This window comes from Halictus rubicundus, chromosome 5 (genome assembly GCF_050948215.1).
Source record: "Halictus rubicundus isolate RS-2024b chromosome 5, iyHalRubi1_principal, whole genome shotgun sequence".
NCBI lineage: Eukaryota > Metazoa > Arthropoda > Insecta > Hymenoptera > Halictidae > Halictus > Halictus rubicundus.
In genome coordinates, this window is record NC_135153.1 from 13,714,910 (window position 1) to 13,732,572 (window position 17,663).

Below are 17,663 nucleotides of genomic sequence, written 5' to 3' on the forward strand. Positions count from 1 at the left end.
TTCGAAAATTGTCGTTGCAAAAATTGAAAGATAACCGCGCGAGCTCGAAATTCGTACTCGCGTTTGCTCAATTAAAAGATGGCGACGCGATAAAGTAGCCCCGACTGCAACGGGATCGGTTGTTCAATAATTCCAGCGATCTCGAAACGATCACGCTAATCGAAAAGGATATTTTAGCCCGCGACGCGTACGACGGTCGTCGAGCTTGCTCTGCGATGCGAACCGTTAATGTACACTCGTAATTTTCATTGTTTATGTAATGTCGAGAGATTGATTCGTCCTTATTTCGCGTTTATCGACGCGAGAGCGCTCGATTACTTATGCCCGGGAGTGTACAGCCTGGCTCGGGCATGGTTAGTAACAATTAGACTACGGAAGTTTATGGAATTATAGCATCTACCGAGCCGGGGAACTCGGCGAAACATTGAATTAATGTTTAACATCGGATACACTGCCAGCCGAACTGCAATAACAGATTTCGTGACTAACGAAATAGGGGGTGGTATTGTTCTCCGAAATAGTGCACAAAAGAGACTGGAATGACGATCCCCCCGTTTTTGTTCTACACTTTAAATCAACAAATTGTGTTGCATTTATAACGTCACATTTTTCTTGCATCTCAAAACTAACGGAGACATCGGTTCGGATAGTAGAGGTTCCACTGAATCTTGAATTACACAAGCAAATGAGCTCCGAATTGCGTGATGCTTGGGCTCATTTTCATCGGAAAAATGCTGCGAATACGTTGGTAAAATAATTATAAACGAAAGAGTTACATAATTTTATCGCTGCCTGGAGCATCCGAGGTCTTCAAGGGGTAGATTTATCGTGCAAATTGCTTTCGTGTGTGTCGAGGAATTACTGTGTTCAATATAATAGTGATTAGCGCACCGTGGTAAAAATATTTGTTAATGTAAATTTCTTGAAAAACCTGGTGGAGGGGGGAATTTCAAGGTCCGTGAAAGAGCTTGCGTGTTCGAGGATCTTTTTTCGAGTGATTCGAGGGTTGAAAGGGGTTGAAAGGGGTGGAAAAGGGTTGCCTTTGATTCGCCGTTCGCGAAATAATATCGCAAGAAGCTCGTCCTATTGTTCGCGTCAAATCGAGACACTTGTTTCCCCGAGATCCGCCCTCGCGGTGCAATTTACTCTGTAAAGTATGGTGAGCTCTGCGAAGCTACAAAAGTAAATTCCATTAAGGCAGCTACGGGGTACTTTCCTTTAATGTCGTTAGCAGGATAGAGCGGGAACGAGCCGAGGGGGGAACCCCGAGACGTTAGAGGGGGTAAGAAACGAACCACGCCGAATCAACGGCCACGATTTAGACGAATATCCTCCCCCCGTTGTACAGTCCGGCCCAAAAAGCTCGAGCTCGACCCTGTGAAATTCTCCCCCGGACTGTCCTCGAATCAACACAAAGCTCGAACGAAACGCATTCAATCGCGAGCGCAATTAAAAAATTAATCTTAGACAGGTAAGTTTATAAACGTGCCGGTCCGGACCCTGTAATTTCCCCGATAATTGTTTCAAAGAAATTAGTCGACCATATAAATTACCGAGAAATTGTCCGAAGTCCCGATGCTGTAAATTTATTGCTGGCAAATTACGTCTGGCGGGATTTTATAATGCTCTCCGAAGTGGTAACGAGCCAGTCGTTTCAGAGTCGCTTTAATTGCTACGTATGTATGAACTTGAACGAAACAAAGGCTTGCCTCGAGAAACCGTTGATGTACAAACATTTAGTATAAACGGACTTCGATTTTTTTAGAAACGGAAACTTGCACAACGTTTAGCTCGGTGCGAACCGAATGCCGTTGAACGTGCTTATCGGTTTTGTATTTAAACGGGTTCTTAAGGAAAATTATATTTACATAACGCCGCTAGATAATACAGCGGTACAATTATTACAAGCTCGAACGTAAATTTACCCGTTCAGCCGTTCAAAATCGGAATAATTCGCTGAACACACTTATTTCCTGCCGGGAGTTTGCTCAAGGCGCAAGTTCTGCAATAAACTGCATCTCATCGATTGCATTACGTGCGAGCGCCAGATGGAGAAATCCCCAACAGCGGCAGCTGAAAATTCGTGTCGTGTTTTTTCGAGCGAGCGCCGCATTCACGCGCGCGACGCAAAGAGGATTTCAAAAACTCCGATCAAAAGGATTTTAATCTCGATGATGAACGCGTAACGGGAATGACCGCCGCCGTAAATGACGATGTCATTCGCGACAAATTGGAAACAGATCCGTATTTAACCTCTTCAAGGCCGAATTATTGAGAAACACCATTTTCTGGTTACTAAGTACACGCCGCGCGCTGTTCGGGCATGTAGAAATTTGCAAAAATAAACTCTGAAGAAAACTATTACGATACTTGTTGAAAGATATTGATGGCAGAAGTTCAATTGAATTAGATTCAATTCTATTTAGATAAATTAAAGAATGGTAAATACAACATTCACTCTGCGAATTTTACGCGGAAACTATAGCAAAATATACTACAATATACTACATTATACTAAATTATTATTATTATCTAGTAGCTAGAATGCGCTATAATATTCTAAAATATACTATATTATACTAGAAAATATACTATAATGTACTGTAACATACTATAATATACTATATTAGACTGGAATATACTATATTATACTAGAAAATATTATATTATATTAGAATATACTATAATGTACTGTAAAATACTATAATATACTATATTAGACTGGAATATACTATATTATACTAGAAAATACTATATTGTACTAGAATATACTATAGTGTACTATGATATACTATAATATACTGGAATATACTAGCATATGCTGTACTATAATAAGATATATTATAATATATTCGAGTATATTAGACAATACTATTATACTACTATTATTATATAATAATGAAATTAAATATATAATAGTACACAATGTACACAATTTTCATTATATAATGAGATGAAAGTTGTACATTCCGAAGCAGTTGCAGTCGGATACAAATGAGCAAAATAATATTGAAAAAGATAAATGGTAAATAGTTTGTTTTGAACGATGTACTTTGCGACACGCAAATAGAGTTACTCAGCTAAAAACAAGCTTACTTCACCAACTACTATGATTTCTTACGATATTATGCCTTCGTTAATACAACCATATTGCCAACAAATATTTTAAATACACATTTTAAGTAGAATATTACAATTTCGTGGATCGGACTGACTAAAGAAAAATCCAAAATTTCCTTTTTACAATACTGTTCTATTTCCAACGTTTTTGACCTAGTACTCGAAAGATGTTCAAACAGGTTAGAAATATTCTTAACGAAATCTTGCCATTACCATTTTTAAAATGTATACATCACGCGACGTCGAAACAGAATTTTTTAAATGCCAAATATCAGTGTAATGCCGATTTTGACATTAGGTTTACGGAGCGTAAAGAATGTTTATTCCACGTTACTTCACAAAAATAACAAGAATGCGTCCATTCGGATTTCTTGAAGGAATTTCTTTCTTTCTTAAAGAAAGAAACTTCAAGGATTTCTTATAAGAAATTTCTTCTTATCAAGAAGAAATAAATTTTTTTAATGCTCCTTGAATGTATCTTTACCATCTCGATAATCGTGAATTAAAAAATTTTAAATCCGTCAAAATGACGGGTTCGGGTTCCACTGATTGGATGACCAGTTCGAGTTCCACTGATTGGATGACGTTTTTCAAAAATGCGCGGAGAGAAGTTTCCAGAAAAATGTGACACGAACGAAACTCGAGCGTTCAGGCGTGCAGGAAGAACGGTCAAGAAACGGAGCGACTTCCGGCCAAATATTTTCCCGTGAATTTAGCCGGTGTCTCCGCGAGCCTAACAGAAGTAGCCTAACCGGAGCTACCTCAACTTTTCGCGGATTGCGAGTGGCAGTGACTCGGTCAAACGGGAAGATCGATACGCTAGTGTGGAGGCATGCGCTTGCTCGCTTGCTCGCTCGCTCGCGCGAATAAATATGCCCGGTCGCGTGCGTACAAATTTTAATTATGAATCGGCAATTGAATCCCGTTGAGCAGGGGCGGCAACGACCGTAGGGGGGAGGGAGGGGGTCCAGGGGAAGGGGCCCGGGGCGCCGATGAATTATCGGCTAATTTCGTTTGGCCGTTGAAAGATCGTAAAATTTATCTGGCGGCCGGTTTTTGTATGGCTCGCGCGTTCGACTCGCGCCGCGGTAACTATGAAAGTGTGTTTTAGCGTCGCGATCATTATTCGAATTGAAGTGGATTTACGGAGGTGTGCGCGAGAGTTGTTGCACACACGCACACACATATATACATATGTATATACACGTACAGAGGGGCGCGCATGCACACAATGCGGTTCATTGTCAGCGAAGCACCTGTCCGGCTCGGTTCGTTGAATTTGACTCGAGCTGTAGATGTGTGTTTGCGTTTGCTAGCGCACAACAGCTCCCACGAAGACAACACCACAGCAGAAAGAGAGGGGGGGGGGGGAGAGAGAGAGAGAGAGAGAGAGAGAGAGAGAGAGAGAGAGAGAGAGAGAGAGAGAGAGAGAGAGAGAGAGAGAGACCGGCAAACACACGTGTACACGCGACACAATGTAACGAAATATCCTATGCACGGCCGATTACCGGCTGAATTAATGAGTGGGGAAACAATACAGCGCGTTCTATAATTCGCGGCGTGATCACCGGCTGAATTATTCCGCGATTCCGATCCGAAACGTTTCCTTTTTTAGTACTGTGTTCCGAAAGATAACCACTAGCTCCATAAAACTGTATTGTTTTGCAAAATAATGCAATCACTGAGGATTTTGTGCACTTATGGGAAAACAGTGGAGAGGTTACAAGAATTTGAGGATGTCGGTATATTACTTTCACCTCTAGGAAATGTTTAAAGCATGCAAGTTAATCTTTATTCCTGTTTCTGACGATTAATGCAGACAATTTTTATTTCGCATGAAAATAGTCTAAATTAATTGCAAGATGCTCGAGCTATATACACATTTCTTTTTTCAGTCACTCCTCCTCCGACTTATATATTTCATAAAATGAAAGTTAGTTCGTATACTGCGGTGTCAGTCGAAATGTTAAGGTAAATATACAACGTGGAAAAAAATGTACATTATGAATTCGTTCGTTGATAAAATTATAAAATACGGTTGCATGTCCCATGCGACTCGAATCGCAGGACAAAATAATTCGGCCTTCTGAATTTTGTTAACAAAAAGCACACTCGGATGCGAATAAGGTCGAAATAATGCAACATAGTTGGAATTAAACGGGGATAAAAAATGCCGTAGGAGGTAATAATGTTTGCACGATAAGAGCGCGGAGGAATAAAATTCTGCTGTGGTTATAAACTATGTTTATATTAGCTCATTCGCTCGCCGGTGACGTAAACGCTGCCAGCCGATTATCGCTCACGTAAAGTTTACGTCACTTTGTAAAATAGCTAAATAGTTTTCCTTTTCTTCTGTAATAACAAGTAGTTTACGCGATATTTTAGAACGGGAGCCTTGTAATCGATATCGACCGTTGCACGTCTCGCAGGCTCGACACACACACACACACACACACACACACACACACACACACATCGACGTTGCATTCTATAGACGCGCGAAATTATGTTATGTACATTGTATTTGTTTGGCCGCGATGAATAAATTGCTGCTAAAAGAAAGAAAAGAAAAAATGCGACTCAATTGCATCAACATCGCATACGTAACGCGCTTAATTTCAATCTGCTTTTGTTTGCAAATGGCTTCGAGCTGTCGGTTATATTAGGTTAAAACGACTTTGAGCGGAACGCGGCAATAATTGCGCTCTGTTCTGTGTGTTCATACACATTAAATTATATGTCGTAATAAGTGCTTCGACGGACTTTGTTGGATTTAATATTTATTTTCAAGGAAATGGAAAGCCTCGCGAGCGTTTCGCAAACAGTCATCCTTGTGCTACAAAATGCTCCGCGCATTTTCTGGCGCGAAAACGCAGGAAATGTGCTCCGAATTTCAACGATAGCTACGCTTTGTTCGAACAAAAAGCAGCGAATGACTGAATAAATTTCAAAAATCAACATTCTTTATCCCTGGTACAATTATTTGTCGTTTTAAGATGCAACAGTGGCAGGAAATCTGCTCCGAATTTTAACGATTCCACTGTTTTATTCAGAGAAAAATGACGCGTGACTAAAATAATTAAAAAATAAACATTCCTTCTCACCGACAAAATCCTTGACCATTTCAAGGCGCGAAAGTGGCAGGAAGCATTGACTCCTAATTTTAACAATTATTCAAATAAAAGCAGCTAAACAAATTAAAACATGAACGTTCTTTATCACGGACAAAATCCTTGACCATTTTATGGCACGAAAACGGTAGGTCACTGTGTCCGGAATTTCAATCGCGCAGTTTTCTTCAAACAGAACTGACGAATCATTGTCCAAATGAAAATATGAATATTCTATAACTCTGGCAAAATCCTTGACCATTCCGGAGCGCAAGAAAAGCAGGAAACAAACACGTAGTTGCAACCGTGCTGCCTTTTTATTCAAACAAAACTGACAGCTTACTTATCGAGTAAATTAACAAATCCAAAAGTGAACATTCGTTATCTCCGTCGGTTTCGCAAGCAGTTGTCCTTGTACTACAAAAATCCTCGGCCACTCCGAGGTGCAAGAAAAGGAGGAAACGAACCGCCACGAGTTTCAACTATGTTGCCTTTTTATTCCGACAGAAATAATGAATTATTTATTGACGAAATCGAGCAGCTTTTTTTCTTGCATCCGCCGCTGTACATATCCGCGTTACCGGCGGTAATAAACGAGGAAAAGGTACACGTGAAATATTTGCAAAATTGCTAATTCTGGAGATAGAATCGGAAACTAGATGGCGGATTCAAGTAATAAGATTAAAAACGAGAGGGAGAGAAAAAAAGCGAGAGAGAGAGAGAGAGAGAGAGAGAGAGAGAGAGAGAGAGAGAGAGAGAGAGAGAGAGAGAGAGAGAGGGGGGCACGGAACATCATACACGTCCTGGTTTCGCGAACAGTTCTCCTTCGAGTGCAACAGTGTGCATGCACAGGCTAGCCTCGAAACGAATTATAATTACAAATCGAGAGCGGGGAGTATCGCGGTTTCCCGGGCGGGCAGAAAAATTACGTTGCCATAAATTTTTATAGCGTTTTGATACGCGCGGCCTGCGGAGAAGCGTGCGCCGCGGTTAAAATTTATTAACGATCCGTAATGAGAAAAGGAACAAACGGGCCCCCGGTGAATCACGGGATGATTATCATTGCGTGGACAATTTTAGCCGGTCGGTATTTTTATCGACTGTATTTCGCGGTCGATTCGCGGACTCGTTCGCTGAAACCCGGCCGCGCGCAAACGCGCCGGAAAAACGAAGTAAAAGAAAAAAGAAAAGAAGAGAAAAAAGAACAAAACAAGAGAACGAGGATGAAAAAGAGAACAAGAGAGAATCAAGAACAACGACGAGCGAAATATTATATTACATAAATCCCCGGCCGAAAATGATTGCCGTGAGAAACGTTTTTGTTTTTGTCGTCCGCTCGCACGCACATCGACAAGCTCGCGTCGCTTACTCACTCGCGCGCGCGCGTACACGGAGACAGCGACGTTCGTGTTCATAGTGCACGAAGGCAACGAAGTTATCGGCGACGTGAATTACAGGTTCGCTCGACTAAATTCCAAGTTTAATCTCTTTAGAGGCGTCGCGTACTAGCGAGTTTCTGTAACATTGAAATCCTTAAACGTAAATATTGCGACGGGCGTGCGCGCGCGCGCGTGCCGCTGATCGCCGGTACCGCTTGCCTGTCCATCGAGGGACGTGACGCAGTTCCACGTTGCAAAAATAGATCTTTTTATTCGCAACCTAACAATTTTCGTACTCAACTCGAGCGAAACGACGACCGCGGCAAAAAGCTCCGCGAAACTCGTATCTCTATCGATTATATTAATTACCGACCGAACTGTTTCGACAGTTTTTCAGGGTCCAGACGAATCGAGCAAATTTTGGATCGTCGCTGAATTTCTAACGGTTTCTGATGCTGTGTGCTCGAGCATCGCACAGAAATACGATTTTTGGTATTTTTATTTTGGAGTAGAAAGAGGTACAAACGATTCGTCCTCGGAACCTGTTCAAACTGATTTAACGTAGACGTTAATTTTTTTTTATCAATACACTATTATTTTATTATTGGAACAATTTAGCAATTTAATTATTTTTCCGACCGTTCCAAACTGGTCCAATGTAAAAAATATATAGAAGCAGAAACAAAAGAAATTAATAGAACTTCTCAGAGGCGGTTACAGATTAAAAATTAATTTTTTCTATCAAAACCTTAACAGACTTCAATACGTTTAATATTAGAAAAATTTTAATATATCCGAACACACTAAAAAAAAAAAAAATTACAAGAGCCTCAAGCTAGACGTGCAAAAAAACGAATATTTTTATACCATAATATCATTACGTTTTTAATGGCAAGTAAAAATACGAAATTAAAATGCATTGTTAAAAATTCCTTGCAATTAATAATCGAATAGGAATACTGCCGGATATGTTGTTTCGATAAACAAATACGGCCACGCACAACGTCATTAAGATCCACTTCGACGGAGTATAAGCTTCCGGAGTATATTTAATTTGAACTTATGTCACGACACGAAAACTTTCGGATGAATTCCAGCTATTTTATGGAAATGTGCCACTGTGCGCCGGCGGGATTTAGACATTGGGAAATTTTACGCGAAGCTAACAACGCGTTCCTTTGATTCTAAACACGGTAGCTACAACATACACGTACACGCGCGCATGCACGAGCACACGCGCGCGCAGAGAAACGAGCGTGTGTGCGCACAACGAGAGCTTCTTGATGGGAAACGAGAAGAGAGAGAGCACCGTGGAAATTACAGCCAAGGTAATATAAATGTTTTGTTATTTTTTACGAGCCACTTGAATCGCGCACACGGGAAAAGAGCAAGAAAACGGTCGCGCGCGCGGGCGCATTCGCATGTGTGTGTTTCTGTGCGTGCGCGCTCGCAAGGACGTAGGATTATTTTAATCGCTGTCCACGTATTATTTAATCCGATGCGCGGAATTAATAAATAGTGAGCAACAACGATGCGTTTGTTTACACCGCTCGTTTTTGCTTGGATAAGTTATGGAACGCATCCCGAAAACGGTCCTCGGGTGCGATTTAATTAAATTATTTCGATTGCGCGCCCGATGTAATTAATACGTTTCGATGGCTCGCTTGAATAAACGCGATCGCGGAACAATGAGACAATCTCGATATGCAAAACCGATATTTTATTTAACCGTAGATAGTTCACTCATTTTTCCCCGGTCGGTGCTGTAAAGCTTGTTTTTATTACCGTGCATTACATTATCATGCGCGTAAAAACTCGGGAATATATTAGCGGAAACAAGAGCAAAAAAGTTGGAGTTTTTCGGGGGCTCGTGCACAAAATTAATTAATGTTCCTGGCCACCGGTAAAAATGTTTCTGCGAGGGTGTATATCGATTTTCGTGACTCGGTAATTGCGATTATCCAGCACTCTAATTTCGTACATCGGAAAAAAAGAAGCGGGTCGAAAGAGAATTAATTTAATTCGAGGTCGTATGGAATTCGGAAACCGCGAAATGAATTTTCCCGCGATCACCGTGAAAAATCCGTCGGTTGTACGTCGCGGATTATCGCGGGAGGAAAAAGAAAACGGTCACCGGTGCGCGAGGGTATTCAATGTTGCATAATAGAATTTTCACCGTGCCTCACTTATCATACTCCAAATAGCTTCGCCTCGTATAAATATATAATTTTATTACGTCATGGACTCTCTGTGCTCTCGGGCGCACAGGTCGCAAAAGGGGGATGGGAATTTTCGTCGGCGCACTGATTATTATTGCATCTGCCAGTAGCATTTCTTGTAGTTTATATTTCCCGTTTCGACTGCAAGGACGAGAGTACCGGGACGGGAGAGCGGGGAGGGGAAAGAGAGAGAGATAGAGGGAGGAGGGGGTAAAGAGAAAGAAAGAGACAAGCTGGAGAAAGAGGGAGAAAGAGAAAAACGAAGAAGAAATTTCTAAGAACGTTAAATAGCTCGTTGGAAAAGCGCACTTTATTCGAAAAGCCAGAGAGAGAATATTTTAAGTCACCAGTCCTGCCTGCTGCTGCTGCTGCTGATGGTGGTGGTGGTAGTAGTAGTGGTGGTGGTGGTGGTGGTTGTGGAAATGGTGGTGGTAGTGGTGGCGGCAGTGGTGGTGGTGGCAAAGGGTGGGGGTGGCGGCGGCGAGGGTGGGAGGGCACAAAGGCGACGAAAAACTGCACGAGTTTGTTGTTTCCTCGTTACGAGAAAAAGACAATAGAGAGCGCTCCGCGTATTATGTACTCCGACGAGTTACGATAACAAAAATGACGCTCTCGCCGCTCTCCTCGGGGCTCTGATACAATAATTACCAGCCGTGACTCGCGACCCCGCATTATCGATTTAATTCTCAAATGTATACTTTCAATTCGTCCGCCGAAAGACAGACAGAGAAAGAGGGGAAACAGAAGGGGCGAGCGAGCGAGCGAGCGAGAGACAGAAAGGGAGTGGGGAGCGAGGGGGTGGACGTAGAACGCCGAGTGGTGGGGAAGCAGCAAAATAATATTATTAAATGCACTCGGACAGTCCAATTATTGTTCCATTTTCGAGCGTCGAATAAATGATTCTGGTTGAATGCAGCGCGGACGCGAGCGGGGTGGCGGATAAAATGAAAGAAAAATAAAATCAATAATAAACACGACGTAGCTGAAATATATTTTTCCGGACCGACTCGCCGCCCGTTCTTCTCGTTTCTCGGGAAACACGCTTAAACATTCATACACAGAAGAGACGCGCCTGTATTTACATATACACACACTTTTTGTTTTCTCTTTTCTTTTTTGTGGAACTGGGAGAGAAGAGGCTCGAGCGCAAAAAAGACGATCTCAAAATTTCCTCCGAACAAGACACGACAGCTCCATTTATCCGTCCGCCGTGTGCACCATAATATTTCATCCTAATAATAACGGAAGCACTTATCGATTCGAACTCTTGTGGACGCGTGCACAGAGCCCACAGTGCTGTTGTGTGTTATTCCCTTCGATTCGCCTTTACCGCATTCCATTTAGACCACAATAACACGCTTTCGTGGGCGAGAGAGAGAGAAAGGGAAACGCGGACAGAAAGAGAAAGAAAAAAGAATGAAAGACGACGATAGAGAAAGAGAGCGAGATGGAAACAGAAGGAGAGAGAGAGAAAAAATAGAAGAATCAAATATCATTGAAAAAAAAAATGGAACAAGCGAATGACTCCGGGAAAACGTGGAGGGGGTAATGGGAAAAAAATGTAATTTCTCATTAAATCGTCGTTAGGACAATGCGAGTCGAGGTGGCTGTGTTAAATCGGGTTAAGGCACATCTATAAATACCTCACTAACTGAGAATGAGAGAACACGAGGAGAGGGGGGAGAAGAGCGAGGGAGAGCGCACGTTCACGTTAAAGGGAGAGGAGATACATGGGGGGTAGGGTGAGAGAGAGTAAGAGAGAGAGAGAGAGAGAGAGAGGGAGAGAGAGTAAGAAGCATAAAGTGTGCTCCGGCAGAAGCACGAGGAAGAGAGAAAGAACAAATATACGAGAGGGGACGGGGTGGGAGCGAGAGCCAGCGAGCAAGATATGTAAACGGGAGAAAGAGTAAGCAAGCATACGAGTCGGTAAAACAGACGGAGACGGAGAGGGTTGGGAAGGAGACAGAGAGAGAGAAAGAGAGAGAGAGAGAGAGAAAGAGTGGGGGTAACCGTGGCAGAGTGGTGGGACTAGGAGAAGGCGGCGAGTGGAGGGGAGAAGAAACGTGCGAGAGAAAGATAGATAAAAGCAGAGTCACAAAGTTGACAGAGAGACATGAAAATGAAACAGTGAAAACGATGGACGAGGGAGGTGGAGGTGGCGGAGGACCGTGGTAGTAGTAATCAGTCCGTCTAATAGTGTGGGCACATCGAGGAGAGTGAGATATATACACACAATTGCATTCGTTGCCAGATGTCTAACTACACGATCGTCCTCCCCTCCACCGATCGTACCCCTACCCCCACTCATCAGCACGCTGTCACTTCTGCATTACGGACGAGTAGCGAGGAGAACACGAGTCGAGGTAAATTCGTATAGTACGAACGGAGCGAAGGGGGATGAAAAAGCGGCGCGTAACGCGTTATCTTAGCACCGGCACGCACCGTGGGACGACGTCGCGCACAACAGCCCCTGTGCACCGTGTTATTTATCGAAAGCCCGAGAGGACCGGAGTCGGAGCGACGAAAAAAAAAACAACAACAACAACAACAAACAACAACTATAGAATATAATTCCAGCAGATTAAACGTGCAAACGCTCACCTCTATCTTTTCCATTTCTTTGCTGCACGGCTGTCACTCACTATTCCCACAGTCATCTAGGATCCTTTGGCACACACACACTGACGGCACATAGCGCGGATAGAACACGGTCTACACACGAGAGCGCGGTGTGCGTGTATCGAAACGATATAGGTTTGACGCGCGCGGACCAGCGACTCACGGTGCGGCGCACGCCGCTGTCCCATCAAGACTACTTTGTATTTACTCTAATTATGTGACGTCACGGATACACTGCTCGCCCCACCACTAGCCGCCGGAGGCGGCCGACCGTTGACGAGCAAGCTCGACCGAGCCCGAGCCCGAACGGGCAACGCGCATGGCGCAGCGATCCAGTCACCTGTCGTCTCTCCTCGTTCTCGTTGAGCCTTCGCCGCGCGAACACCGCGACTCGTTCGCGATTTTCTTCATACCGCCCGGCGCTTCTTTTTACCGATCGCACCACGGTCGGAACATCAGCCGTATCGCGATCGTGCTCGCCGTCTCATTACCCACGATCTCTGTTCGCAGACCGAGCCACCACCGTTCTCTGGATACCACTGGATTCCTGTCGGTGGCGATCGACGCGACGGCTCGTGTTTTGCCGATTTTCCCTCTGCCCTAACCTCGATCCGACGACGTTCGTGCTCCATGGACTCTTACGATCAACTGGACCGAACCGAAGTGGTGACACAGTGATTTACTTGCGATCGCGATTCCTCCCCGTGACGAACGCGCCCGCGAAAACGTGAAACTCTCGAGCGCGAACTCGAGATCGGTGATGTGACACACGGTATATAGTCGCGAACGCTCGATAGTTTCGCGGACGATGTCGTCGAAATGTTTACAATGGTTCTGTGGCGAATTCGACGGTGCGTTGGCTCGGACACGCGGACCCAACGTCTGCGACACGTTACTGCGCACCGGGTGCGCATTTCGCGGACCGTTCCCGTTTCTGTACGCGCAAAAGTACGTGGACTGTCGCGATCCCCAGTGAACCTGTGACACATGCGATAGAGATTACTGTAAATGTATGTTCGTTACCGAATTTCCTTACCCGTGTATATGTTTACCCTAGTAGGGTCATTACTGTGCCTATATTAACACTAAACCTACCACCGCCGGTCAAAATGACCGCTCCAGATTTTTTATTTTAGAATTACTGAAATTGTAAAAGTGCTTTCGTGGGAAATGATTAAATAAATATATTTAGGAGACAACATGTATTGGTTGCTTTTAAGGCTCGGTAGGTTTAGTGTTAATTATACTTATTTTTAAAGGATAATGAATATTAAAAGAGAGATATGTAACATGTATATATTAACTGGTTTTAATGAACAAACTTTAATATCTTTTTTTTCAAATATTCACTATGCTTTACAAATAAGTACAGTTAATATAGGCACAGTAATTGGGTCCCGTACCCTACGCTACATCCTTCAATGTATATTCAGACCCGAGGACAATTTCCAAGGTTCTCAATGACTGAACGTCGAAATATAAATGTATATTTAACACCAGGTTTACGGAGCACTGAGAATGTTTTTGCTTATTTTAAATAGGATGTACCCAAAGAAAGAAATTTGTTGAACAATCTCAGCAATCTAAAAATTTTAGAAGCCGTCGGGTCCCGTAAACCTGGGTAGGAAAACAATTTTCTGTTATCGGTGAGAATTTAATCTCCGATCGAGTGTAGTCGATAATATAATAATAAAAGTAAAAAATGAAGTGTGAAAGATCATGGACTCCACATGTTTTCCAGTGCAAGTGTTTTCGCTAAGTTGAGAAGCAACGCGTGTGCTGTTTTGATGTTTCGAGGCAGGAACAAGGACTGTTGATGAAAGCATCGAGCAACCGTCACGGGATAAACGGATCGAGTTCGAAACTAACGGACAAACACAGTAGTTCGATGGTTGTAGAGCGGAATGGTTTTGTGCATGGATGGGCCGTGTCGATAAGTGAGAGAGCAATAAATGACACCGTCGTTAAGAAATCGTATTGGTTTGTTTCATTTATTACCCAAAGCTCTTTTCCAGTTTTCCAGTGTTCACAAAACTAACGCCGCCCAACGTCCTATTTGTCTCTCTCCTCGCAACGTTTTGTGTTTTCTCCGTTCGCGGAAACATACAAATCACACGGGGATCGACGCCTACTCGCGGGGCGCCCTCCGAACGCGCGTGTTAACCTATATTTCTTATCGTCTTGTTTCAATTAAACCGTGCTCGCAAATGCTTTCGCAATAAATTCATCTCTCTTTATCATTCTCTCTCTATCTCTCTGTTCCTTCTTCTCCCGTTTTCTATACATTTTTTTTTCTTTCTGGTAAACTTTCATTCGTCGCAGGAGATTTAAACGTTTGTTTCCAGAGAAAAAGACTTTTTTTGTTCTTTTCTTTTCTTTTTGTTTTGTTTTGTTTGTTGCGGTTAAAGGCAACGTGCACGAGGAAATAGGAAGGATATATTTATGTATATATATGTATATATGTATATCATATATATATTTACAATAAGCGTTAGAAGAAGTGTGTGTACGTGTGTGTTGTGTGTAGGTGTCGAACAGACGGATCGTAGGCCTATCTCGCGAGACATTGACTCACACAGCGCTATGATCAGCGATTTCTAGATGCGGGTTTTGGTATAAATTTAATTGTTAATTATTTCGTTGTTGCTGTTATTCTCGCCGTCCATATAATATTATTTTCTCTCTTTATTCTTTTCTCTTGTTCTCTCGCCGTTGCTTTTGCTCTCGATTCGACACTTTTACCGCTGACTTCTTCCGTTAGAATAGCGTAACAAGAGGAAAGAGAAAACGTTGTTTGCCAAAGGGGTGGGGGCAAAGGTGGTAAGCGTGGAACGAATGAAAGACGCGGATAGCCGTCAATTGCCGTTTGTTTTGTAGGTTAAGAAGAAACGATTTTAACCTCTCGGAGGAAAAATCAGGTGGCCAAAGCGAACTCATATGCAGCCGGTTATTGTACAGGGTGTCAACAATTTATATCTCACGGCCACCATAGCGTGATTCTACACCTACGATTTGGTGGAAATTGACATAAAAAACTTCCCGCAAAATTGACCTTGACCTCGAAAATCAAGGTCAAAAAACAACAATTGTTTTTTGTTTAATCGTGTTCTACTGGTCATAACGATCAACTTTGTGAAAGAAACCATGGGTCGCATCTCAACAGTTCTCTTAAAAAATGATGTTGCATTTCTTATAATTTTTGCAGCTTCTTTATTTGTAAAGCTTTTACATCCAGCGCCAATATATAAGTAAATAGCGTACTATCATACAGCAGGTACCATCAGTAAGCTATCTCGTTGGGTATGAAATTATCATAATCATGATACTCCTATTTCCCTAACTACAGAATGAACGAAAGAAGCTGCAAAAATTATAAGAAATGCAACATAATTTTTCAAGAGAACGGTTGAACAGTAAAACGGTAGAACACGATTAAACAAAAAAAAATTGTTGTTTTTTGACCTTGATTGTCAAGGTCAAGGTCAATTTTGCGGGGAGTTTTTTATGTCAATTTCCACCAAATCGTAGGTGTAGAATCGCGCTATGATGGCCGTGACATATAATTTGTTGACACCCTGTACGTATTGTGCGATCGAAACCGGGGCCACCCGGTCTCTCGTTGATCGATGCAGAAACATTTAGAGAAAGGTGGAGGGCTTCGAGCGACAAACACGACGGAGTTCTGGGCGTTGCTTTCGTAAATATCACGCGATAAGAAAATATTTTAAATATTCAAAATTTATCGGCCACGATTCTGCGCCCCGGCTGCTCTGTCCAACTGTCTCTGCATCGGGCGGGACAATCGCACGCGAGTCGGAGATAAAGAGTCGAGAAATTGAGAGGAAAGCGAAGCCGCGAGTAATTCCAAATCGATCTATTTAAACCTGTGTAAACGGAGGGAAAGTTGGTGTCGCCGGGCCGTTGCGAGAAACCGTTTCCCATGTCTACTTATTCTTCTGCTATTTTGTTTTTTTTTCTTTGTGCGAATCGTGCGCGTATCACGGGTAATCGTCGCGAATCGAACTGGACTCGAACGATCGGTCTCTTCGCGGACTATGCTGTCCAAGAGACGAGTAAAATCTACCTTTTTCTCCGTTTATTTTCGTACGACGGCCAACGGGTGGGACGAGAAGGTACATCGGACGTCTTCCAAGTACTTGACGCGATAGAACGATCATCGGAGATCTATAACCTCTTCCCGTGTTATATCTTTCTCGACTTCTTCGCGCCGAATAACCGCCTGATAGAACAAAGAAGAGTTACGTTCATTTAACGTTTTCGGTCGACCTCAAAGAATAACATACTCGGTGTGTTCGAAATCTTCGTCGAGAGTTTCAGATTGTTACACGGGAAGCGGTTCAAGAACGAAACGAAACACCTCGATCACCGATACGGTAACGCAATCAACCGAGAAATCAACGATCTTGTCACGTCCGGAATACTAATTGACGCAGCTCGGTAGGAGAACCGATGCGAACAGCAACCCGTGCACGCCAATTCTGAAAAATCTGCGAGGCCGACGCGGCGGCCGTAACGTCACCGCGCCGCTATCTAGTTTAGGACGCGGGAACTAAAACGAATTTTTCCCGCCTCTTTCCGGTAACGAAATCTCGCAGAGTACTCGCCGGGAAAGTCGCCGTTCTCGTTCGTTTTCACTCGTTCGCCGTTCAAGAAACAATTTGTTTATTCGCCGGAAATTCCCTCCGATAGAATAAAATGAGCAAAACCAGCTTTCGAAGCCGATGGCGTCATCGATGCTATTTTAGAGCGTTTTATGATCGTCAGAATGAAATCGATAACTGAAAGCATCCGCTGGCAAAAATTTACTGCATTTACTGACGAATTGGCTTTCAAAGATACCTCAGAAAATGAACGTAATTTAATTGATGAGCTGGAAAATTGCATTTTATGGGACACGATATTCGTGTTATCTTTTCGGGCTTGACGGCCCTAACGAAGACCTAACAATAATAAATATTAACAAATATGGAGACAAAAGGTTGCATTCTGGTTGGACAGCTGCAAAGTAATTGTTGGACAGATATAAAAAAAGCAACAGACCTTGAGGACTTCTTCCTTTTCGAAGTCGGTTCAAAAATGAATTTTTAAATTTGAATGGTTACTATTCCACTAGAAAAGAATAAATAAATAAATTAATGCATTTTTTAATTTGTATCGTGACTACTCCAATACTTAGTCCCCCTTTTTATGTCGGT

The 17,663-nt window shown here is 42.8% G+C and overlaps 1 protein-coding gene across 1 annotated transcript in view; it reads right to left on the minus strand.

Annotated features, from left to right (window-relative positions):
- Nucleotides 1-13,163, minus strand: part of LOC143354412 (uncharacterized) — a 331,754-nt gene extending 318,591 nt beyond the window's left edge. The window contains exon 1 of the mRNA XM_076788466.1: nt 12,430-13,163. Coding sequence (XP_076644581.1) covers nt 12,430-12,444 — 15 coding nt within the window. The 5' untranslated portion in view covers nt 12,445-13,163. The remainder of the gene's footprint in view (nt 1-12,429) is intronic.
- Between the last annotated feature and the right edge of the window lie 4,500 nt (nt 13,164-17,663).